We start from the raw sequence: 27,398 nt of genomic DNA on the forward strand, positions 1-27,398 counted from the left end.
TAAAACGATTTAAAGAAAGAGTCAGTGTATCCCTAGCTTCTTGGTACGTCAGACACATCAATTTCTAATAATTGTAGAACTAGGTGCTATATTATTCTTTCTTTCAAAAATATCTTTACTAACTCTGATTGTGATAAAAAACTGTATTGAAATCCGTCACTTTTCTATTTGCGTATAAAAAATAATTTAAATTTTTTTCTAGTTGTGAAAGGAAAAACCATATTAAAAGAGTGGATTTTATTTACCTATACTAAAATTGTACATTTATTTACCTATACTTAAGTTATACTATAAGTTTACCTATACTAAAATTGTACATTTATTTACACACAAAAAATGGCAATAAATAATAATTATTAATAAATGGTCTCTTGCTCATCAGTATTAGTGCCAAAACTTTCTGTATCTCTATTGTGTCATATTTATTCCTTCTTGGGTGCCTTATTGCAATACCCTATAAACAGAAAAATAGATGTTAAATACCGTCGTTAAAACTGTTTAAAAAAATATTAAATTAACATTTACTACATGTTTATAACTTATAAAATAATAAATTATCCTTTAAAACTTTCTTATTCGTCAAAAGGGGAGAATTGGAAAGCCAATGAAGTTTTCGCAGATAATTTAGAGTCCGTCTATAAATTAAATGTTTACGGGAGAATAACGAGTAAATAAAAAAATATTTAAGTAATAAACAATAAGATTAATAGTGAACAAGGTAGTAAGTACACAGTCCTATCTTCTAAACAGAGCAATAATTCAGCAATTAGTTGTTATCAACAACATTTAAAAATTTAAATAACAAAAACTGAACGAAAAAATATCCCCGCCATAGCCGGTCCCAAGCCCGGTGTAACGATAAATTTTTACTTAGTTAAAAGTAATTTTAACGGTAGATTTTTACTGTGTGTTAAAATTTGATTCTCTATTTTATGTTAAAAAAATATGAAATGTAATAACTATTGTTGTATTGTTAAATATGATTATATTGAATTTACTAAATGTTTTGTATACTAATTCTGGTTACTAATAAATGAAATTAACTTATACTACAGTATTAAATATAGCGTTGCAGGCACAAAATGGTTCAAATAATACAAGCATTATAAAAGAGCTTTTTTATACACCCTAATATGAATTAAAATAGGTAACATGTTAATTAAATGTTTATACGGAATTTGCCAGCCTAACTACATAACCCCTCGGGCGCTCTCTTAATCCGAGATGTGATAAACACCATGATATACAGACCCTATATTAAAATACTAAATTATTGGAGTTTTCCCACTTTCTCAAGTGCGAATAAGTTGTATAAACTTAAATTTTTTAATGGATTTTATAGTTATATTTTGATTTAGATTGACAACTTTTTGGAATTGATTAAAATGATCACAATGAGTTCAAACATCCAATTAATTAAAACAAGTTCTTCTTCGCCTACAACATGTAGGCGTTCATGTTGGTTGGATTATGAGTAATGATCCTTCTTTTTATTATTGTATTGATAGATATGACGCACCAGTTTCTTATGTCTCTCAACCATGAGTGTCATTTGCGACCTGGTCATTTCCGAAATTCAATTGTGCCTATTAAAATGATTTTTCTTCTTCTTCTTTTTCCTTCCCTTTATAAGCAATTCTGCTTATTCATTGGCGGATTAATACCTCTATGGAAGTTTGTCACTCCATCTTTTGCGCGGTCATCCGATACTTCTTCTGCCGATTGGTAACTTATCTCTTGCTATTTTGATGACAAGGGTCTCCTCCATTCTGCTAATGTGGTTATTCCATTCTTTTTTCTATTTTGTGTCCATTTATTTATACACCGTACGTTACATTTTCTTCTAATGTCTTCACTTCTCTTTCGATCTCTTAGCGTATTTCCTGTAATTCTTCTCAGTACTCTCATCTCTTGTTTGAAGTAGCCTTTGCGTTGTGGTTATGTCGGGTCTTGTTTCTGAGGCAATGTCATTATTGGTCTTACACTGGCTTTATAAATTCTTGACTTCGTGTCAGCGTTAATGTGTCTGTTTCTCTATATAGTGTTATTAAGGCATCCTGCCAGTCTATTTGTTTTTTGTACTTAATTTCTCACTTCTTTGTCCAGGTCTCCATAGCTAGACAGTCTAATTCCCAGGTATTTTATTTCCATTACTTGTTCAATACTGATGCCATCAATTTTTATTTCACATCTGGTTGGTTCTTTGCTGACTACTATTGTTTTAGTTTTCTGAGATAAGATTGTCATATTAAATTCTTTTGCTCTTATGTTAAATCTGCGGACCAGTCTTTGCAGACTATCTTCATCTTGGGCTATCAATATTGCGTCGTCTGCGTAACAGAGTATTTTGATTTCTTTGTTTCCTATTCTGTATCCTTTTCCTTAGGATCCTGTTTCCTCTTCCATAATAGATGGACTATCCTGACTTCCATTCTGTTTTTGTAGATGTTTTCGATAGTTTTTATAATATTTAGGGGAACTTCTCTATTATACAGAAGTTGGATTACATCTTTGAGTCTTACGGAATTTTAAGCAACCTGCTGAGACACCACTTTTCGAACGCTTCAATAAGGTTTAGTGACCTTACTTTAAGTGACTAGGTCTCGCTACTATACATTATTCATTTTAGGACGTGAATACAGACACCCAAAGGAGTTACGCGCTAACAAAGGTAGTTATTGCATTTGGTAAAAGTATTTCTAGCTATTGCTACTCATATCTTCTCACTTCTTTGTTACAGTTCCATTTACTATTTAAGGTAACTTCAAGATATTTATTTTTTCAACTCTCTGTACAAGTTAGTTGTTTATTTTCAACTGAGCTTGCATATGTGATTGTCTGCTGATTATCAGTAATTTCGTTTTTATGATGTTAATGTTGAGACCATATTCCTCTTCAACTGTATTAATATTATGTACTACCTCTTGCAATTCTTCTATGTCGTCTGCTATGATAGCTGCATTATCGGCATATTGTAAATTATTTATGGGAATTCCATTTATTTTGATAAAGTTTTTCATTCTGCTGTGCAAGTTGAATAAATCATAAATGTTAAACAGCAGATTTTAGAGAATGCAACCATGTCTTACGCCCTTACATATTTATACTTGTTGTGTATATAGACTGTTGGAGATCCTAAATTTTGCCTTTTTATTTCAAAACAGCTGTTATATCATCCTCATATCTTTTCCATCAAGACCAATATTCCTTAACGTCTGTATTAACGTTAAGTTAATACAGGCGTTATAATTTCCAGTATCATAAACAGTTGATTATCTACGAAAATGTTAAATCACCATTAGATACTAACGTAAAATTATATTGATTACGAAAATAAATATTAATTGATAAAAATTATTTTAACGGTTATTATAATTATAACGTTATTTTGATTTTTGTATTAAATACTTATAGTTACAATTTTTATTGCTTAACCACATTTCTTTCTCAATCTTAGTCAAAATTTAACCTTTACGTTTGGATTCATTAAAGTGGTAATACTCATTCCAGATAATACACTGATGATGGCCTTTTTAGTCCAAAAATGTTCTGTGATGTAGCCTGAAAATATTTTTTTAATTATATACCTTTTATAAGGGATTTTTAAATAAAAATTTTGTGATTCGTGTTATACAGCCAACTGCAAAAATTTCATTTTCCTTGTGGAAGTTTATTAATCATGATATCAGTTTCTCTCTACGAATTTAAGAATATATGTGTGTAGTACCTAGTTATGTACGGCGTGGAAGCATGGATTCTCAAATAGACCAATATAAAAAGCATTAAGAGTTTCGAGATGAAGTTCTATAGACGAATATTAAGAATAAGTTTGATTGACCGAGTCACAACTGAAGGGGTATTACGGCGAATGGACAAAAAGCTTGGAGTAATACTTACCATAATAAAAAGAAAATTGGAATACTTGGGCCCTCTACTGCGGGGACAAAAATACACATTCCTACAACATGTATTGCAGGGAAATATTCAAGAGAGTGGACAACCTGTTTAGAACAGCGGTAAATAAAGTTTAAATAGCCTGGATGAAATCTAATCTCCGATAGGAGAGGAACAGGAAGAGAAAATATAGGGCGAATATTGTACTAGCTAAACTAAACACCAAATCATTAAGACAATAGTGGAAAGTTGATCACTGTATGGGTCAGAGACGTAGGAACCAATAAAAGGATGAAAAACAGAATAAATGCAGTGAAAATGATGTTTTGAAGATCAAATAGAGGGATCAAGAAAACCAAGGAGAAGAGTACGTTCTAAATCACAATGACAGATAAAAAGAGCAGTCGAAACATCAGACCTCAGAAAATATGTCACAAGAATAAATGGCGATTGGGATAAGTTAACGGTAAAAAGAATATGCTGTCTAAATACTTGGACTATCTATGGGAATAAAAACGCCCTCTGGTAAAGGAAAAATGATTATGTCCCGTATCGATAGAGCAGATGGCTGTTTAGACATGAATGTTGATGTTTTTGAGGATTTAGCATATAATCTGCGTCTTCTAAAATGTGTCTCATAGTGTATTATGGTTGCAGCATTTTTCTGGTTTTTATATAATATCGCATCATCTGCATGGTATATTATTTTAAGTTTTTTTATTTTCATCTGGTATCACTTCTTTCTATTTACTTTTCTTATAGTTTCATTTATAATCAGGTTAAATAGTACTGGAGTGAAAGAATCACCCTGTCGTATTCTAGTACTAACTTCTGTAGGATTACACTTGAAAAAGACACTCTGCTGAAACAGCGGTAGTGATAATAAAGTATGATAAATTTTGTGGAACTTCTGCAAACAAAAGTTTTCTGTGTTTTATTCTTAGATAAAATGAATTTGCATCAAGTGACGGTCTACTTCTCTTTTTTCGAGATGTAATTCTATTTCTGGTGTGAATGACTCGCTTTTTTCGCCTTATATCGATTTTAAGTAATCCCTTCCTTCTGAATGTGTTTATTTTTATTATTTCGATTATCTCTTTTGTGTCATTTTGATTATTCATCAGACGTCTTTTTGAATTTCTTTTGTAATAAATGTATGCCTGTTGTGTTCGGTTTACACATTTACCTTGACTTACTCTCTAAGCCAAGGATTTTTGCTGGATATGTAAGTACTCATCACCTTTCTTTCTTCGAGAGTTTTTATGGCTGCTTCTTTTACATTCTTTCTAGTTTTGCTCATCTTTCTTTCATGTTACTGACATCCACTATTTCATTTTCATTAATCTCTTTTGATATCTTGGGACATATTACATTAATTATATTTAATTTGTGTATGGAATCATACATATTTTGGTTATTATGGGATACTCGATCTTTGGCCTCATATATTGCTGAATGTATACTTGTGTTGATCTGTGTGCAGGAAAAATTTATTATTTTTTTTTGTGTTTGTTACTGGTATATAAATTCATCTAAAAGTCTCCGTTTTCATTTTAAACAATCTTATATTACAAAAAATTTATTTAAAATCCTTTATAAAAGGTAATATAATTTAAAAATTATATATCTTTTATAAAGGATTTTAAATAAATTTTTTGGGATACGTTGTATACAACCAGCTACAGGAAAAATCTTATATTAGTTTGAGCAAAGAATGAAGCTAACAGATTCCAAAATTTTTTAGAACAATGATTTGCCATTAAATACTTACTTTTCCTTTTTATTATTCCCTGTCCCAAGGGAATCAATATTATATGTCCCAGGTTTGCAAATCTCTAATTGTTTTAGAGCATCTGCGTTACTTTTCATTTGTTGATCCATTACTCCTATTTTCTGCAAAAGTTGTTGGATATCTTCTTCTATCTTTGATGTTGCATTAACTAGAGCTCCATTTTCTGGATCCAAAATTGATGTTTTAAAAGTGTCTAGTCTGAAAATATATAACGATATAAGAAATTACAAATGCTTATATTATGATGCATCTGGTATTCTTTATGATTGTACTAGCCTCTATCTATCGACCCATAATACTTTTCATAATCGAGCCAGATTAGTTCCGCTTCTCCTAGATCTGGAGAAGAGAACACAAAAATAACTGGTTCTCTTCGTATATCTAGGAGAATTGGAACTAATATATATATATATATATATATATATATATATATATATATATATATATATATATATATATATATATCTTCCTCAAGAATCACCACTTGATATTTAAATCAACAGTCAATAATACCGCAATGTTATATATATATATATATATATATATATATATATATATATATATATATAAAAAATGGAAAAGGATAATGCGAGTGAATAATAAAAGTAAAAAGTAATGGCATGTCTCGCAAAACAGAAAACCAAAAATGGTATATCGATGGAAGGCAACCGTATATACGTATTTCTGACTATTGGTCGTCTTCAGTACGGTGCAGCCAAGTTAGAAAAGGAGCATATTAACTTGGGAAAGGATCACTACAGGAGCAATGCAACCAATTTGTGGCATTAGAGTTAGAAGACCCTGATGGTTTCCAGGGCAACAACTAACACCAACCACGGAGGAAGCTACAGCTACCTGGGGAAAGGAATGCCAAACGTTGAAACGTTTAAAACAAATGGAAAAGGATAATGCGAGTGAATAATAAAAGTAAAAAGTAATGGCATGTCTCGCAAAACAGAAAACCAAAAATGGTATATCGATGGAAAGCAACAGAAAGCAAAATGATCCTTTCCCAAGTTAATATGCTCCTTTTCTAACTTGGCTGCACCGTACTGAAGACGACCAATAGTCAGAAATACGTATATACGGTTGCCTTCCATCGATATACCATTTTTGGTTTTCTGTTTTGCGAGACATGCCATTACTTTTTACTTATATATATATATATATATATATATATATATATATATATATATATATATATATATATATATATATATATATATATATATATATATAAATACATATATAAATATATATATATATATATAAATATATATATATATATATATATATATATATAAATATATATATATATATATATATATATATATATATATATATATATATATATATATAGCTTTATGGAGTTTCTTTAGAAAATATGAGATAGATTAATGATACGGAAATTCTAGCACCAACTTTAGATATGTTAGATAGGATTGACGTCACTAGTAAACATTTTGGACTTCAGATCGGCACTATTAAGAACAAATTTATGACAATAAGTTGACAGCCGATAATCAATACCTACTATCTTGATATTCGATGGAAATACTATAGAGCGGGTGTCACGATTCAAATATCTAAGCACCAAGGTTAACGAAAAAAGAGATTGCGATGAAGAAGGTAAACTCTAAATTAATTATAGAAAAGCAACATTGGTCAAACTAAAAAATTTCCTATTAGCTAGCAGTCTCCCACTAGCCCTTAGACTACGTGTTGTGTGAAGTCCTATATATGACCCAGTTTATTTTATGAGATATTGTCTCTTAAGGTTTGATTACTGAATCGCTTGGAAACATTTGAAATGTGGATTTTATGGAGATTTTTACGAGTGTCATGGACCTCACATGCTATTTTAAGAGCCGCAGGTTAAGAACGAGACCTTCATAACATAGTTAAATAAAGAAAAATGTCCTACCTTGGCATATCCTTAAGGGAAGCAAATACTATATTTACAAATTAATCTTACAATGAAAGATACAGAGACACCGAGGCCCAGGAAGAAAACAACATTCGAGGCTAAGAAAACAGTGTTTTCTGTGACGTAGCCACAATATTCCGAGCAGCCGAAGACGGCACTCTACGAATGGTTTGAAAAGTACAGAAAACCCTTAACGTGCGGCCAAGCAAATGACATACGAAGAAGAAGAAGCAAAGACTTCTGAGATCTGATATACTAAGGAAGAAAACTGGTTAGCAGAGAATGAATAAGCCCAACTCTTTCGAAAGCCACCTCAGAATAAAAGAGTTTATGCCATGTTATCATATAATTAAACTTAAATAACTATATTAAACTAGAGTTTTTATTTATTATATATATTGTTAAAAATAATATCTTTTCGTGATACTAACCTGTGACACACTGCTTCTTGAACATGTATAGCACCTTCTTTCGAATATTTGGATACCTCCGCCAAAATTTTGTTCACTCCAAACTCTACTTTTGTTTTAGTGTCAGTAACACCATCAGCAACATTTTGCATTACTAGGTCCAACCTATTAAGACCTTGAATCTTATTCGAAATTTTGTCGTTACTAGTTTCAAAGCTGTCTCCAAGATTAACTGTCAATTCTGAGAGGTCATTAAGCTTCTTAATGGTATCTTCGTGAGTTTTCTTGATATAGTTGATAAGTTCAGATCTGGACTTGTCTTGTTTTTGTAAAGAGGAATTTTGATCTATAGCTAGGTCGTAATGTTGTGATAGCTGGTCTATTTTATTTTGTAAAAGTTTAATGCTTGCCAGAATTTTTTTAACATCTGATTGTTGACCATTAGTAGCTGTAATAGGTACATACATTTTAAAATTTACTAGATACTTTTTAATTTAATTAATTCAATATAACTAAAGATTTTATTTATGTGTTATTTATATATGTATCTTCAAATTATAAATATAAGTAAATATATATATATATATTATATATATATATATATATATATATATATATATATATATATATATATATATATATATATATATATATATATATATATATAATAGGATATGTGTTAAAAATTACCCGGAATTTTTGTTTTTAAAAATTTTTTTATTTATTCGTCTACATTAATATTGTCTCCTTCAAAGTAGTCTCCATCAGATATTGTGCAGTTGTGCCAATGCTTTTGCCAATCCTTGAAACACTTCTTAAACTCAATCTTTGTAATAGACTTTAGTTCTATCAGCGATGCGCTTTTAATGCCATCTATGCTTGTGTAATTACAGCCCATTAAAGTTTTCTTCATTTTTGGAAATAAGAAAAAGTCACACGGAGCCATGTCTGGTGAATATTGAGGCCAAAGCATCATTACAGTATTGTTTTTGGTTAAAAATTCGTTAACAAGCAATAAAGTGTAAGCTGGTGCATTATCATGATGCAAAAGCCATGAGTTCTTTTTCCAGAAATCCGGTCTTTTTTGGATTGTTTCACGCAAACGACGTTGAACTTATAGGTAGTACTCTTTATTGGCTGTTTGACCTTGTCGCAAAAATGCCATAGTGCACTATGGCATTAAAATCATAGAACACAGTGAGCATAACCTTAAAGTTCGAGCGCACTTGTCGAGCCTTTTTTGGTCTTCTGACGAACCAGAATGCTTCCACTGGGACGGTTAAATCTTGTTTCGATATCATATCCATAAACCCATGTTTCGTCACCTGCTATAACCCTTTTGAGTAAATCTGGATCATCGTTTATTTCATTTAGTGACTACTGATCAACTTCCATTCGCCACTGTTTTTGTTCTAATTTCAACAATTTTTGGAGACATTTTGCTGACATGCGTGTTATACTCAAAATATTTAAAAAAAATGTCATAACATTAAGCCAATTGATATGGTAACTTCGTCAGCGACTTCTCTCATTGTGATTCGGCGGTTGTTCATAACCATTTCTGTAACTTTTTTTTACGTTTTCATCGGTTCTTGATGTGCTGGAGCGTCCCGGGCGTTCATTACCTTCAACGTCTTCACCATTTTGGAATCGCGTGTACCTACCACTCGTAAGCGCTTGTTTTTTTTACAGCATGTTTACCATAGGCCTTTGTTAACATTTCACACACTTTGTTAAACTTTATTTTATTTTTTATGCAAAATTTAATACAAATACTTTGATACGAAATAACGTGGAATGTGATACTAAACTAGTATTTAAGGTTTATGAAAACAACTAATTAAAACATTGTGACCATAAAAATGTTTCCTACCGGGACAGGACCTGCAACAACGAGCCAAGTTTACCTTCAAAAAAAAAAAAAAAAGAAAAAACTAGCCTGCTTCAAATCAATCACAAGTACAACCACAAATATTTTGTAATCTAGTAAATCAAATATACTTTGGTCATGTCTTTAGTGTCTCCTTATAAAAGTGATTTCGATAATAGCAATAAAATTAAACGGAGTTCGGCCCTGAATGAGCCACCGAAAGGCATGCTTATTTTGGTCTCCACAAATTTGCAAAGTGTATGCAGTAATTATAACAGTTTATTTATAAATAGTTAAGTGACAATTACATGAAACACCAGTAAGTGAACACATCATATTAGTTTTCATTAATATAACGTGATCAACCAGTTTTTGGTTGATTTGTAATTTAACAATTATCAACAAGATACGACTCAAGAAACATTATTCCAGTTTTATTACGTGTTTGATTACTAGTCAAGTCCGTATTATTTTAAACACATGTCCCGTGTTAAAATCAAAAATTTAACCTAATATTCAGAGTCTCTCTAACACACCACATGTATCGCAATTACAGACAAATACTAATAAAACCTATTCATCAGCAGCTTCTACACAGTTTTCCTCAAAACATCAAGAAATTGTCTACAGCGCTTTAGAAAATACGCCACTGCAAAATTACTTAATTCCTTTGGGTAACCTAATTCATCCCAAAAATATTATATTTTTCTCCCGACTATCCAATAATCGGATTTGTATGTACCTTGCAAACAAACAAATCGTAGACAAATTCATGCAAACCATGGACAAATAGAAATCCAGAACAATATTGTACAAGCAAGAAGACTAATTTCACCTGCGGAACGTATTGTTCTTTCAAACGTATGTTTAACAATACCACACAGCCTGTTAGTTGATTATCTACAAAGTATTGGACTTAATATGGTCTCTCCTGTCACTTTTCTAAAAATCAGTTCCACTCTTCCCGAATATAATCATATTTTGAGTTTCAGAAGACAAATATACGTCAGTCCCCATAATATCTCCTTACCCGACTCATTCACCTTAGACTTCGATAATACAACATATCGAATATTTTTATCTCAAGAAACTATGGCCTACTATAACTGCAGAAAATCTGGACATATCGCCACCAACTGTCCCGATAAACTGAAATCAACAACAAATTTAATTGATTCTAATAACAGTCAACCTACTACTCCTTTCTCCCTTGACATCATGCCTCAACCTGCAGCAACATCCATATTAAACGAACAAATTTGTATCCAAGAAAAATTAGCAAATAATCTAAGCAATCCTTATATTGCTAATGGTCAAGGAGAAGTTAACACCATGGAAAGCTGCAAAGTAATTAATATCGATCTTCAGCCGAAACGTAGTATCAATGATGTTTTTACGTCTCCAGAATCAAGTCATACAAAAAAATCATTTGCTGTACTTACATCCAAACTTTGAGTCAAGAAGGTTAAAAGCAACTATTAGCATATATGCATAAAATCAACAAAATCACGATCTTGAGCCTGCCAAAGATTTATGCAAAATCATTTACCCACATTTGTTCTCAATTTTGACCAATTAAATCTACTTCTAAGCAATGTTATCGGCGTGCAAGATCCTTCTAACATAATTCAAGAGTTTACTTCTGACCTCCTGGGATTAGTTCATATGCTAACTAAAGTTCATCCGCAATTTAAAGATAGATCAACCAAACGTTATATCACCTTCTTAAGAAAGAAAATCCTTCGACACTAGGGTAACGACATCTTTGAATCCGAGGGCGAGTCATCTCAGGTTAACCCGTAAATTTATATTTTCGTATATAACATAATTCACTAAACTACTGCAATGGAATAAAGATGGATTTTCCATCGACTTCCAACCTTACAAATACTTATTTCTGAATTCTCTACCGAAATAATATGTCTCCAAGAAACAAATTTCACCCCCCCCCCCCCCAAAAAACTATAATTCCAAATATTTTAACATTTTTAGAAAAGATAGAGTACATGACAATAATTTCTCTTCAGGTGGAGTTATGACACTTATCAAAAAATGTTTGGTTGCAAATGTTTTTCCTGTTAATAGTAACATTGACTTTATAGTTCTAGAGATCACCGTTCCCGTTCCAATTTTTTTATGTAACATTTACCCAGAAGCCGGAGACAGAATCATCTGTCTCCGGCTTCTGCACGCAATGTAGCTTTCCTTCAATAATTTTAAAGTGTTTGTTTGTCCTTTTGTAGTGTAGTGTGATGTACAATTATATGTTTATGACATTTTGTTCTTGTCGGACAGGCCGCAATTGACGAAATGCCCCTGAAGATGATCTAGGGATCGAAAGTACTTGGGCAAGATTAAATTAAACTGTGCTCGATATATGCCTTTTATTTGATCAAAGTTCTCAATAAAAGCCAAAAATCTCGCCTAGACCCCGATTCCTATAGACCGATAAGCCTAACTTGTGCAATGAGCAAGCTACTAGAAAAAATTATTACCTCAAGGCTGACTTGGCATCTAGAAAATTCGAAATTAGTTATAAACGAACAAAATGGTTTTTGACAAAACCGATCGGGGATAGACAACATATTAGACCTGGAAAGTGATATTCATAAATCTCTGGCAACAAAACAGCATTGTATCGCAGTATTTTTTGACTTCAGAAAAGCATTTAATACATGTTGGAGATTCAACATTTTAAAAAAGTTACCGTCATGAACTATTCATGGAAATTGCCTTCATTTTATTAAGAACTTTTTAGAAAACAGATCTTTTCGTGTAAGAGTTAACAAATACTATTCCGAAGAACATGAAAAAGAAAACGGTATCCCTCAAGGCGCAATTATTAGTCCTACACTTTTCTTAAATAACTTCTAACTTCTTAAATAATCTCAATCTCGAGTTTTTCAATACATCGCTATCCTTCAAATTAAATTCTTAGGTATGTGGTTTGATAATCAACTTACTTGGAAAGAACATATTAGGCAATTAATATTGAGTTGTAATAAGAAACCTAACCTAATGAGAACACTCTCAAATAGATATTGGGGCTCTGATCTCTCTACAGAACTCTAATTAGATCAAAAATTGATTATGGGTCAACCGATTACGCCTCTGCTTCCTCCATATTGTTAAAACAGCTAGACTCTATCCACAACACAGCATTTGGACTATCTCTTGGTGCATTTCGAACGTCACCAGTGGAAAGTTTATATTGTGAAAGTGGGGTGCCTTCATTATATCACCGCCGAATTTCCTTAACACTAGCCCACACAACGTCAATAGCCTCAAATGTAAACAAACCTCTATTTAATAATACGTTCACTAATAAATATATAAATCTCTTTACCAATAGTACCAAACATAAGCCTTATTATGAGCGAGTACGGCGTTACCTGAGATGTCTTAATATCGAATTCCCAAATACTTTTCCAATCAATATTAAAAGCCCCTCACCTTGGATAGTTAATACTCTAAATATAAATACTGGTCTAACCCAATTTGACAAACATATTAATAGTCACGCAGAGATTAAGAATAATCCAGACCTAATTCTCCGTCAGCATAACGAACATTGTAATAAAATCTGTACAGATGCATCCAAGTGTGATAAATGAGTTGGTGCTGCATTCGTTACCCCAGGAGATACATATCAATTTCGTGTTCCAACCTTCCTTTCGATTTTCTCCGCTGAGCTCTGATGCAACGCTTAAAGCTATCATGCATATAAATTCTAATAACATTCTGATTCATATGGATTCCATCCCACATTGGCATTGCAGGCAACGAAAGTGCGGACCAGTGTGTGAGTGAAATTGCTAAATGTGCCGATATAGAAAAAGCCGAGTATGGAAATACTGCGAGTGATATAATAGTATATTACTTTATGAGGCGGAGAAGCCGAACGAAGTGAGGCGCGTAATTAAGGGCAAGTCAAGAAAAATCGCTTCTTTGCCGAATAAAGTATACTATTTTTTCTTCAAACGTAGCAATTTTCAACCATAAATAGTACAATTCATACGCTATTTTTACTCGAAATTAACTGTGATAACTATCAAAGTCGTCTAGATGTTAGAAATTAAAATAATTAAGTCGTCGGTGGGATTTGCGTCTCCCTGGTTACAGTTGTTTGACAGTTGTTTGCAATTATTAAAGACAGCTTATTGTTGTTGCAACCGCAAGCGCAAATTTAGTGCGAAAATGGAAAACCTAAACGAAATTGAGTCCGCGGCTAATAATGCAGTAGCACGTTTGGGGCCCTCCAAGTCCGGAATAAAGTATCGGTTAGCGTACAAGCACTTCCAAGAGTGGTGCGATACAAGAGGAGTACGGCAAGTTACCGAAGACGTTTTACTGGCATATTTTAATATAATGGAAAATGAAAATAAATGGAAATCTTTTACAATGTGGTCACGATACTCTATGATAAAATCCGAGTTAGTTATTAGAAAAAATGTGGATATAAGCAAATTTTTAAAGTTACGTGCCTTTCTGAAAAAAATAAGCGAAGGATATACTAAACAAGCAAAGAAGTCTAAAGTTTTCACTAAAGACGAGTTTGATAAATTTTTGTTTGAAGCGCCAGATAAGTTGTATTTAGGATTAAAGGTAAAAAAAATTATATTGCAAAGCATGTAGTATACTCTACTAAATTATAAAAATATTTCAGATTGTTTTGTTAATTGGGGTTACCGGCGCCTGTCGATGCGACGAAATGGTAAAAATGAAGACTGTGGACATTGAGGATAAAGAAAATGTAATAATTATCAAAATCCCAGACAGTAAAACACGACAAATTAGCTCTTTTACGATAATTGGTCAAAACTACATTAAACTGTATAAAAAGTATGCATCACTGCGGCCTAAAAATTTCACAGAAAACCGATTTTTTATCAAGTACCAAAATGGAAAGTGTTACCGAAGCGTCATGGGAATACATTCGATCAGCGCAGTAGCCCAAAAAGTAGCTAGTTATTTAAATTTAAACGATGCAAGCGCATACACGGGTCACTCTTTACGACGAACTTCAGCAACACTTTAAATTGATGGAGGCGGAAATCTAGAATGCCTCAAACGACATGGGGGCTGGAAATCAAGCACGGTTGCCGAAGGATATATAGAGGATTCAATAAGAAATAAGAAGGATAATGTTCAAAAAATTTTAAACCCTCATGATTCGCCAACATCGGGAATGATTGCTGAAAGTTGTTCTCGACCATCAGTATCATCAACAATTACCAATGCGTATCAAGAGTCGGGAACATTTTTGCACGGTTTCAATTTTGAAAATGCCTTATTAACTAATTATACTTTTAATATTACTATAAATAAAAATGATGTTTAATTGTTGTTAATGACATTTGTATTGTTGCTTTGTGACATGTTTCATATTGTTGACATGACAACATTTTTCCCTCCGCCGTAAAGAAATGGGGAAAAAAAAACTGCTGCCGGCGGAGACATCAAACTTTGACAGGATCAAGTTAGATAAGTAATGTCATCATTATTTGACGTTTGAAGAAAAAAGCTTTTATAAAGAATCGAGTTTTGTGCAAGTGGAAAAACGAATGGCAACTTTCTCAAACATCACTGAAGCAAATTAAAAATGACGTTACAGCTTGGGAACCCTCAATCAGGAACAGAAGAGAACAATTGGTGAGACTTACTTATTCATATTTATTGTCCAAAAGTGATCCACCTATATGTGAAACATGTAATGTACAAGTTACCGTTACCCATTTATTAACTGAATGCCATAGTTTTGCTAATTTTCGTGTTACATTTAACATACCTAACAGTATAAGTAATTTGTTAGGCACTAATTTTTGAGCTTATAATATTGTAAATTTCTTAAAATCTATAGGAATATTTTATAAACTCGAATTTTGTAATTCTATAGCTGTCGCTAATAACCATTATGGTGGATGCGGCTGTAATTTCTAGTACCACAACCTTTCTACTAACTACTTGAAGTTGGTAAATCCCTTTATTGCTTTGACCTTATCAGAGGGTACTCTAAAATCCAGCATAAGTTAGGTGCTATAATTTCGAATGAACTCTACCATATAATATTCAAGTTCTACTAATAAAGACAAAAAAATAACAGAATTGCCAATTTACTTGAATCCATCAAGACATTCCCGATCAGATGCCAATCTCTGCCTATAAATGAGCCGAACAGGACAAGAGAAATTAATCAGTGAAAAAGAGAAAATAATCAAACGTTCGTGTTAAGATTTACCTATAATAATTAAGATATTACATAAGATCTACCTACTTAAGAGATTGAATACTCCCTTTAACTGAATACAAAATTTTAAAACCTATTGTTGAAAAGTTTAAATAATAAGATAATATAAAATATTAAAACATATCACATCAAAATTTACCTGTTATGACATTAAGCTTCCACTCTTCGTCCTCTTCATTGCTAATTTTACTATTACAGTTATCTAGTTTTTTATCAAACTTAGTGAACAGCTCTTGATTTTTATTAAAATATATTTTTAAATTTTCTAAGTTTTTAGTTTGTTGATTGCCTTTATTAATTTTATCAATTTCATTTTCAATTTTTCCTATAGAGTTAGTTACTATGTAGATTTTATCCATTATCTCTTTTTTCATTTTTTCAAAGTCTTCCTTTGATATTACAGGTGGAGAAATCTGACTAGGAGCTTGACGTGCTGAAATCTAAAACATAGTGAAAAAGTTAGTATCTAGCAAACATGCGTTGTAATTGTGAATACTATTTTTTAAATATTGTTGTTAGCTCTCTTTTAAATGAAATTTTTTGCATAAACCAGTAATTCAATATCTCAATAAAAATTATTTTTACATTTTTACTTAGTAAGGTTTTTTCTTAAATAATGATTCTATATTTCTTAAAGTCGATGAAAACTCAAGTTATCAGTAGCGTGGCATAATTAAAATGATCATAGGAATAGATCAAGCAAAATTGATTTAATAGTGGTAGACCCAATCTTTTGTTTTATTTATAAAATCATCATCATCATTATTTTTGTTTTTATCCCTATGCGGTTCCGGTTAAAATGAAAATTTTAAATACAATAAAAACAAGAAAATTAGAATATCTCGGACATATTACACGTGGAGAGAAATACACCTTGCTCCAACTGATTATGCAGGGAAAGATCCAAGGAAAGAGAAGCATAGGGAGGCGTAGAATGTCATGGCTGCGCAACCTGAGAGAGTGGTACGGATGTACATCAAATGAACTTTTCAGAGCAGCCGTCTCAAAAGTCCGAATAGCTATGATGATTGCCGACCTCCGCCGCGGAGATGGCACTTGAAGAAGAGTGTGTACACTTATAAATTTGAAAGGTGTTATATTCCTTAGGGTTATTATTTTCTGAATTATTGATGAATTTGAGTTTAAAAAAATTTAATTTCTTAGTACAAAAATTGCTACTAATATAATCAAAAATGTTATAGCAGAAAACTACATTTTCGGGCCTTGGCCTTTGTTTATAAAAAAATAGGGCCACTCTGACAGTACCTGATACTTATTTTATATTATATGTCCCCAATATAACTTAAAATGATTAGATACCTGTAATAAATAATCACGTACCAATGGCCATAGTTGTTACTTTATATTAAAAAAACCTGTGATATCGATCAATTTTTCATCACCAGACTGACTTATCAATCAAAGGTTTGGATGTTCAAAGACGAAGCAAAACAGTAAAAGTCACACGACGTTGCAGTATTTTTTAGAAAATGATTGCTTAGAGTAAATATATGATGACTAGAAACGAAACAACAACGAGCTTTATCAACTTTATAAGGAAGCACCACTGTCAGACTTCATTAGAATACAAAGATAGCAATGGGCCGGACATGTAATAAGAATGGGAGAAAATAGGCGAGCAAAAAGAGCACTGAATGCTAGAATGCAGGGCAAGAGACCGCTGGGAAGACCCAGTAAACAGCGACGCACAAGCCCCATTAGGAGTCCGTGTGTATGGAGGTGATCAGCCACAGACAAGCAAGGGTGTAGGAAAAAAATAAAGGAGGCAAAGGCTCAATTTGGGCTGTAGTGCCGTAGAAGAAGAAGAAGAAGAAGAAGAAACGAATTGATTAAGACTAGTTAATCGATGTCAAGAACCCGTGTCGACGCTATTTCGTGGCTCTATTCCCGTGGCGCTCGTCACAGCATTTTAGTGTCGAAAAAAAAAGTAATACAACGCAAGCATAGAAGATTCGCTATAAAAAAAAATAATTTGGAATCAAATTATCAGTTGATCGAGATATTAACAAAGAATACGACAAGATAAGGAGAAAGAAAATCCCAGAAAATAGAAGCAAAAACCCGAATATAAAAACAAATCAGGCATGCCATGATCTACACGGCAGAAATAAGATCTTAAAAAAATACAACATGCAGATATTTAGAAACAAATAAGTAAGGATACTACGAAGAAAAGAATAACATGAAAAGCACTAATAGACAAAATAAGAAGTAATTGGAACAGAGACACGTGCAGAATATAAATCACAAATGAGTGTGTTTAAGATAAAAAAAAGAATGAACATATTAAAAGAACAGCAGAAAACGGAATTGTCGGAATAGTTCGACCAATCGGAGAGCGCAAAGTTTAAAAAACAATCAATATGCATAAAGAACAGAAGAATTTCATCTTGAACATAAACACGGATATTTACGCATGTTATGAGAATATTAAATTTTTTGAAATAAATATTGTTAATGTATCGCTTCCCGTAGAGACGGGAGCAGAACGTCCAGAACAGCAATTTTTGCTGCAGGGCGGGACAGCGATTTTTGCTGCGGGACATTATAAGCTACACTTATATTATTATCGGAATAATTTGGTAATTAAAGTATCTTCTAAATCATTTCTATTATTTTATAAATTCTAATTATCGATTAGACGTTTGTTGTCCATTTAGAATAGGAAAGCTAGCGATTTTTAGTCTGACCAAAAGTATTCATTAAAAAAATATATATTAAATTGGAATGTAGAGAATCTTTTACCTCTCCCTTCTGGTATACACTGGACACGGGATGGGATAAGAGTCTGTCCCGCGTCCCGCTGTCCTGCATGAACTCTTCCTGATAGGTGAACAGTAAACTTAAAATTTAGTTTTCGATGAACCCATAATTCTGGTAACCGAACAAATTTGATTTTGAAAATCTGCACAACTTTTTGAAAAAATATTTATTAACTAGGGTGAGGAACATGTAAATAAACAAGGAAAAAGCAAAAATTATATAATTTTAATGAAATTTTATATTTAACTCGGGATTTAAATATTATGTTTATATGGGATTAAACCACAATTGATTGTAATGAAAATTATATTTTATAATTATTATTTAACCTTTCGATTTGCACTCCGGAAATGGTTTTCAAGAAAATATTATTTTAAAATACGATTATTTTAACAATTATTGGTTATAACAACTATTTTAAAATAATCCTTTTTGAAAATGATTTCCAAAGAGGAAATCGAAACATTTAATCCGTATAAAGATAACTATTATTTAACTCGTCATATCTTCCCTCGATTTATATACCTATTTCAATTTCTATATATCAATCACTATATTATATCATGAACAGTTCCGCAAAAATGAGATGTATGAAAACTCTTAACTTTGATTATAAATTAAATGGCGATTTTTTTGAAAAAATCGAATTAAGTAAAAATTTGTATTGCGAATTTTGAAATGTTGATTTTTAACCAATTCTGTCTTAAAAATTAAAGTTTCAAGACGTTTTCCGAATAGCTTCAGATATCCAAATTGAAATTAAAAAGTTATGGTTGGCTATAACTATAGCAAATTGCTCTCTATCTTGAGCTGCTCTTAGTATCGAATATGTATCCATGCCTGTCCAGTCTCTTACATTTTTCAGTCAGGAGCATTTTCTTCTTCCTGGACCTCTTCTCACTTTCCCTTCCATTATCAGTCGTAGGAAGTTGTATTTTTCTTCTCGGTAAATATGTCCTAAATAACTCGTTTTTCTGGTTTTTACAATATTTAGGAGTTCTCTCTCAGTCCCCATTCTTCTTCTCGTTGTTGGTCACGTGCTCTGTCCAAGAGATCTTCAGCATTCTTCGAAAAACCAACATATCAAAGGCTTCTACACGTCTCATACTTGTGATTCCAAGAGTCCATGTTTCCACTCCGTATAATAATATGGAATAAATGAATGTTTTTACAAATTTATATCGGATATCCAACGATAAGGTAGAATTTATTAGGAATTTTTTCATTCTTTGAAAAGCAGACCTAGCATACTCTATACGAGCACGTATTTCAACTTCGTAGTCAAGATCGTTTGTTATCCAGCAACCAAGATATTGGAATTTTTGGAGTTTGTTATAGATACGAATATTAATGTCGGCATTTGGTGCACGTGTAACGGCCATTACTTGTGTTTTATTTGTGTTTATATTCAGCCCCAAGCTATCTCCCTCTCTGGTTGTGGCATTCAAAAGTCGTTGCAAACCCTCAGCACTATCCGCAATAATGACGGTGTCGTCTGCGTATCTTAAGTTGTATACATAGTCTTCGTTGATTTTTATTCCTTCTTGAATATTTTCGAGGGCATTTTGGAAGATCTTTTTGGAATATATATTAAACAATAGTGGAGAAAGTACACAGCCCTGGCGAACTCCTCTTTTTATTGACATTTCTGCTATCATACTATTGTCTATTTTAATCGACGTCATTTGACACCAAAATAGGTTTTTAATAAGGGCCACCATGTTACGGTATATACCATGTTGTATTAGGGTTTCTATGACTTCTGTGTGTTTTACTCGATCAAACGATTTTTTGTAGTCGATTAAACAGAGAAACACGTCTTTTTGTTGATCTCGATATTTTTTTAGTAGTATCTGGAGGCCAAATAATGCCTCCCTCGTACCAAGCCCCATACGAAATCCAAATTGTATATACGTTGATGTACAATTTTGAGTAAAATTTTCAGAAAATGGCTCAGGATCAGGATAATTAATCTGAACTGTGAGCATCTATTTGCCTTATTTGCTTTGCAAATATTTTTACACATATATAATTTGGTAAGCATTTGATAGCCAACTAAATTTTTTCATAATTATTATACTTTGACAATTTTTCGCCAATAATATATTTAATTAGAATGATAGTAATAAATGTTTTGAACTTATAAAGAAACGATGGGTCAACCAAATTTAACATGTGATGAGGTAAGATACTGATTTTTTCTACACTTGTCACGGATAGGTTCATTTCAGTTACGAGTTGATTTTTTCCTGTTCTGGCTATTGTTTATTATTTTCTATTTAGTTAAAGAAGATTATAATAAAAATATATTAAAAGAAATGAAGAACAAATTTTAAATTTGTAGTAAAACATGGACGTTGTCCATAAAATTCATTGTAGCATAAAAATTGTTTGTGATACAATTAATACTTAGAGTTTAAACTGAGTTCGGGTTTAGTTCCACAGACATAATAAATGTTTGTTTGGCTCACCCATGATCCCAAGTATTGCGCATAGTGTAATAGCGCGTAGCTTAAATAATATGGAAACCTTGTATATAAATTAGAGAAAGAAAAAATAATATTGAGTTAAAATGCCAACTACCAATAATTTACATGTTGGTCGAAAAACAAGACATTTTCCACGAATATGATATGGTTAGTAAAAATCATACTCTTGCTAAAAATTATTAAAAGAAGATACTTTTTAAAAATATATAAACTAATTTAATTGACCATCAAGGGATACGAATTTCTGTAGAAATCATGAACTTGCCAGAAAACTTCTTTAAATATTATATTTTAATGTGAAATTAGATAAAAAGGGAGATTCAAAAATTTGTTGCACAAAATTTTTAATTAGAAAAAATTACCCGACTATTTTATAGTAGCACACGATTAAAAAAAATAGCTATTTTGTTTATAATCAAAGTTAACAGTTCGGTCATAGCTCATGTTTTCCGTAAATGTCCTTAAGGCCAATTTTAGAAATTGAAATATTTAAACACAGCCGGGATATCAGTAGTTAAATATAAAATTTTATCAAAATTATAAAATCAAAATTTTGGCTAGTTTATTGGTTATTTACATGTGTCTCCATTCCAACCAAAAAATTTTATTTAGAAAATGTATCCAGATTTTAATTACGAATATTTTGGTATCAACCTTGCCCAGTTATAAACAAGTTGTACCTAGGTCATTTTTATTTACTTCGAAGTTCGCTGCTCACCTATTATAGCAACTCTAATAAAAACAATCACATTAAAAAATATAGAACCAACCGTTGCAATAATTTCGTTTTTCATCTTCTCCATAATAACAGGCAGATTGTTCTGTATACCAATTGCTGTCTGTTGCGTAATCTGCAACTGTGCTACGTCTATTTGGTCCATTTTTTTTAAAAACGTTTCGATATTTGCCAATCGATTGTCAACATTTTGTGTTTTTGTCTCGATGTTTACTAGGTGCGGAGATAATTGATCCTTTACCCATTTTACCCAAGTAATGACGGCCAGTACATTATTATTTAGATCGAATATATTTTTATTAACTTGTAAGAATCCTTGTTGTATATTTTGATTCCTGAAAATTAAAATAATTAAAGTTAATTTATTATTAGCGACAAAAAATTTAACTATAAATTAGCCTCTTAATATTACGTAGAAAGACATAACCCCTAAATTTATGTATAAATGAACGTGATGGATACAAATCAAATGTGGCATTAGCCTCAATAATATTTAATTCTAAAAAAAGTAAATAAAATTTAATTATACGCAAATAAATACAACTGTATAAAGATGTGATATATAATTGTCAAATGTGTAACATTATATTATATAGTTTTGCTATAATGTTATAAATTTTTTCCACTCATTTCTGTTGCTATCCAGCTGTCGATTATTGTCCATGTTTCCCCTTCTTTTCTAGTATTTCCAGAATTACTAATTGTCGGTGTTATATGAATTCTAGTTATGGTTTTATTTGTAAGTCTTTTATAAGTGTTTTATTTCTAAATATTTCATTTCTAAGACATGTAATTTATTTGTTTGTCTCTCGTTAAGCACCCAGAATTCACAAGCAAAGTTTAATATCGATCTAAATATTGTCTTAAACACCTAAATTTTCTTATTTCTCGTTATTTCTTTTTTATCTAAGAAGTTTTTGATCGCTGTGTACTAAAACTTTAATGTCTTCTGTGTTATGTTGTTAATTTATGTTTCGGATTTCCCGCTTTGGGAATTGCTAACCACTAGGTAGTTAAGTGTTTATTAATTGTTTTATTTTTGTTCCTGTGATATCTATAGAATGACCTAGAGAAGAATATGGAACGCGGTACTGAAAAAGAGCAGAATAAAGATGAAGAAAAATAGACCAAAAGTTATGATTCATAACCTCTCTAGTGCTTTTCTTTAGATCTTCGTCACTTCTCACTATAACCAGGTGGGGCTATCTCTTCATACAGCTAGGGGCAAATGTCCCTTCCTATATATCAATTTTTTAAAGGATCCTGTACGTCACATATATAATAATTTCTTGCTTATTCCCCTGTCCTTAATTTTTTTCCATAGTACTTGTCTGAGCATCATATCACAAGCTTTTTCTTAGTCTAAGAAGCCTAGATACATATTACAGTATTATACTTATTTTCTTTACTAGTTCTTTCCATTCCGCTACCGAATTGTATCCATTTTGTTCTTTTGCGCTATAACTACTTTTTTAGTTTTTTTCCTTATGTGTTTATATACATCATATTTCTCTATTGTTCTATCCGCTAAGTATTTTTTCCAAGTTATATATTTCTTTTTTGTCTGTTTTCCACCATGCAGTGCAGTATTTTTTATTACTCTTGTTTATTTTTATTCCACATATTTGTTTAACGGCATATATCAATGACATTTTGTAGTATTTCCATACTTCATTTCATATATATATATATATATATATATATATATATATATATATATATATATATATAACTGCCTTCGGTTATACATTTGTTTCTTTTTAGTTTTTTGTTAACAATTATTCATATTTCTAAGCAAGGTCTTTGTTTCGTAATTTATAAGCTCCTATTGTCATTTCTTTATTTATTTATTTATTGATTTTGTATATTTTTAATTTTTTACTAAAGTTTCCGTTTTTTTGCATACTTCTTTTAAATTTTGGTAATTATTCATAGTGGTCGGTCCCAATTTCAGGCGTACTACCTACCTACTTTGGTATCCACAATCTGTTTTATGTTGTTTTTTTTTTCCTATTGATTATAGTTAATTGAACAGTATATTAATTAAGTCGATTAAGTTCTAAAAATTATATATACCTATATACCTATTGGCTTTTTACTGAAAAAGTGCCAATGCCAATCTATTCTTAAAACGGCGAAATGAAGTCAAACGCTTCTTTTGTAGATAAACCACTCGCTACTAGATGGCACAGTTTGTAGGTCTGTTAGATTTTTTTTTTCAAATCGGCTAAAGTCGGGAACAGACATGCACTATTCGGCGAATAATAGTTATTCACAATTCGCCGAGCACTGTGTAAATGTAAGCGAAAGCGACTAGGATATACATTACATAAATACCGACTGACGATGGGAAACAGTAAATATGGGTTATTTGTCACGGGAAATCCTCACACAGTAGTTGCTAATTGCTAAATACCAAATATTCGTTATTCACGACTTGCCGAATATATCAAATAATAGATACACAAATGAAAATGAAAATATGGAATTTGATATAGAAATGAATGAAAATGAAAGACAAAATAAAGATCAGAAACCACATTCCATAAAAATACTATTACATAAGCAGCAGATCAGAAAAAAGACAAAACCAAAAAGAAAAAAAAATGGTTTAAGCAAAAATGCAAAATAATCACAAAAAAAACAAGCAAAAAAAATATTGAATTACCTGTCGAACTCATCAGATGAAATCGTAAACAATATACAGGAAAAGAGCTGCTGCCAGAAAAATATTAAGGAAAAAAGAGACCTCCAGCAACAAAAAGTAGAAAAAGAACATGGATACAATCAAACTAAAACATTTTACAGGAAAAAATAAGACAACACAAGAGACGCTTGTACTAAGGACACACAACTTGTCAGGTCAGAAGTAAAAATAAAAAATAGTGTTTATTGTCGAAAATAAAATGATCGAACGACCGTTGAATACCAAAGAACATTATTTTTGTAAAATTTCATGTAACGCAAAATACAAAATAAACACTTTTTTTCAAATGGTTTACTTTTCAATACTCTCCCACCGCACATCTATAAGTCCTTCATTATCATGAGTATCTTATATGTTTGAATTGATGGTAGAGTTAATTTATTGGGTAGATTTTGGGAATAAATATTGAAAGAAAGGAATCGCTGATGCAACATCGTGCAAGTCTAACCTAGCCCAAGCGATGCCACTATCTGTATAATTGAGATAACTTAAGTTAATGCAGAATAAATAACAAAAATACAAGTTAAAGTCCTAGAAGATAACTTAATAAATTACTTATATTAAAGAAGACTAATAGGAATAAAAAATTCCACTACAAAACGCCATGGTTCTGTAGAAGTACAAGAAACATGCAAAGAAAAGATAAAAGCTTATCTGGAACACATCAACAATAAGATACCACATTTATATGACAACTGTAAGGAAATTCGCAATGAAAAGCATGTACTTGTTAGATTAACCAATAACAGCCACTGGGAATGCTTTTCAAAAGACATCGAACATAAAGTTTACAAATTATAAAAGGAAATGTGGAGATTTATAAGAGGACTGAGACAAGAAATGAAAGAAATAATACAGGTTAAACTAGTAGACACAAAAATGTGGATAGATTACTTAAAAGAACTGTGCTCAGTAGCATTAGCAGAATTAGAAACATCTTAGAGCACAACCTATAAACAAACCAGAATAAGCACAGTGGAAGTAGAACAAATAAACTATTAGAATATTGTGGAACAACGATGACAGATAAATTTGCATTGCTTATCAACAAGATATAAAAAAATATTAAATGAGGAAGAACAACAAGTCTTCCAAAGAGAAAAATCGTGTACTGACGCAATATTTGTTACAAGACATATCACGGAAAACGCACTAGAATACAATCGACCGGCGTTCCTTTGCTTGATTAACTTAAAAACCCTTTGACTCCTTAAGCCCTCTGCTCTTTAATCTCATAATGGAAGTAATAATTAAACTCGTGAAGAGAAGTAAGGATTATAACATTGGAAAAAAAGATATTAAGAATCGTTAATACGTTAAGAAAACCATTTGAAAAAATTATGGAAATACCTAACTAATAAACATTATCTGGTTTAACACTACTACCAAACTCCGTAGCGGAGAGGGCACTTGAAAAAGATAACATATACAATCAACGTACATCAAAAGGTAAGAGAAATAACAGTCAAATGTAAAAAGATAAGAATAAGTAACTTATTAATGACAATTAGGAGATAACCGTGGACAAATAGAGTATTGATAATACCTGGAAAAACTATAAATAAAATTTATTTTTTAAGGAGAGGGATAACCAATTCCCAATACCTACGAAAACCGGACAAAACGACCTATACCATTGGCGGAAATAAGAGCATCCATAATATCGCTAAAAAGAGGCAAAGCTCCAGAACCAGATAGATTACAGTCTGAATTTCTTAGACTTCTTGACAGTAATTCTTTAAGAATACTATGTAAAATCTTTAATAACATCTATGAAACAGACAATATTCCAAAAGATTGCAAAAGATCTAGTTTGAGAATTTATTACATTACAAAAAAAACATGTACCAAAAACTGCCGATAATCTAGAGTATAATGATCCAAGCATTAACACTTTTTGTTAAAATTGTATATGGCAGAATATACAAGCTAGGTGAAGAGAGAATACACGGCACAGTTTGGATTCATGAAATACTTAGGTAGGAGAGACACAGGTATTATTAGAATGATGCAGATACTACACTTGCAATATTTACATCTACTTTGTGGACTACCAAAAAGCATTTGACATTGTTAAACGCTAAAAAATGATAAACGTTTTAACAAAGGTCCAAATTAATGATAAAGAGTAGCATACAATACAAATTTTTTACCGGAAAAAATCAGCCAGAATAAGAATAAATTTTGGAGATCAACCGACTGAAGTGACCAGATTCTGCGAGGTTGAATCCTAGATACTCACTGAAGCGATGGAGAAGAAACTTAAAGATTTCGAGACTTGGTTATATAGGCGAATCCTGTGGATATCATGGACAGACAAGATAACCAATCAGACCGTACTACTAAGAATTGCAAAAGGAAGAGAAGTAATTTACATGAATTAAAGGAAAAAATTAGAATATCTCGGACTAATTATTCAAAAACGGTACTAAATTACTAAATTACTAAAAATTATACTGTAAAGCCAAGTTTTCAAGAATCGGGGAATGGGGAAAAGAAGAATACCATAATTAAAAAGCCTGAGGAAATGATTCTCCGCAAT

The 27,398-nt window shown here is 31.6% G+C and overlaps 1 protein-coding gene across 3 annotated transcripts in view; it reads right to left on the reverse strand.

Moving 5' to 3' along the window:
• Positions 1-222: 222 nt before the first annotated feature.
• The window catches only part of LOC140437299 (uncharacterized), a 59,860-nt gene continuing 32,684 nt past the window's right edge, over positions 223-27,398 (reverse strand). For all 3 annotated transcript variants that reach the window (XM_072526740.1, XM_072526741.1, XM_072526739.1), the window contains exons 3-7: positions 22,184-22,484; positions 16,280-16,580; positions 8,045-8,471; positions 5,666-5,884; positions 223-454 (exon numbers count right to left, since the gene is read on the reverse strand). In XM_072526740.1, the coding sequence (XP_072382841.1) occupies positions 442-454; positions 5,666-5,884; positions 8,045-8,471; positions 16,280-16,580; positions 22,184-22,484 (1,261 nt within the window). In that variant the 3' untranslated portion in view covers positions 223-441. The remainder of the gene's footprint in view (positions 455-5,665; positions 5,885-8,044; positions 8,472-16,279; positions 16,581-22,183; positions 22,485-27,398) is intronic.

This window comes from Diabrotica undecimpunctata, chromosome 3 (assembly GCF_040954645.1).
Source record: "Diabrotica undecimpunctata isolate CICGRU chromosome 3, icDiaUnde3, whole genome shotgun sequence".
Taxonomy (NCBI): Eukaryota; Metazoa; Arthropoda; class Insecta; order Coleoptera; family Chrysomelidae; genus Diabrotica; species Diabrotica undecimpunctata.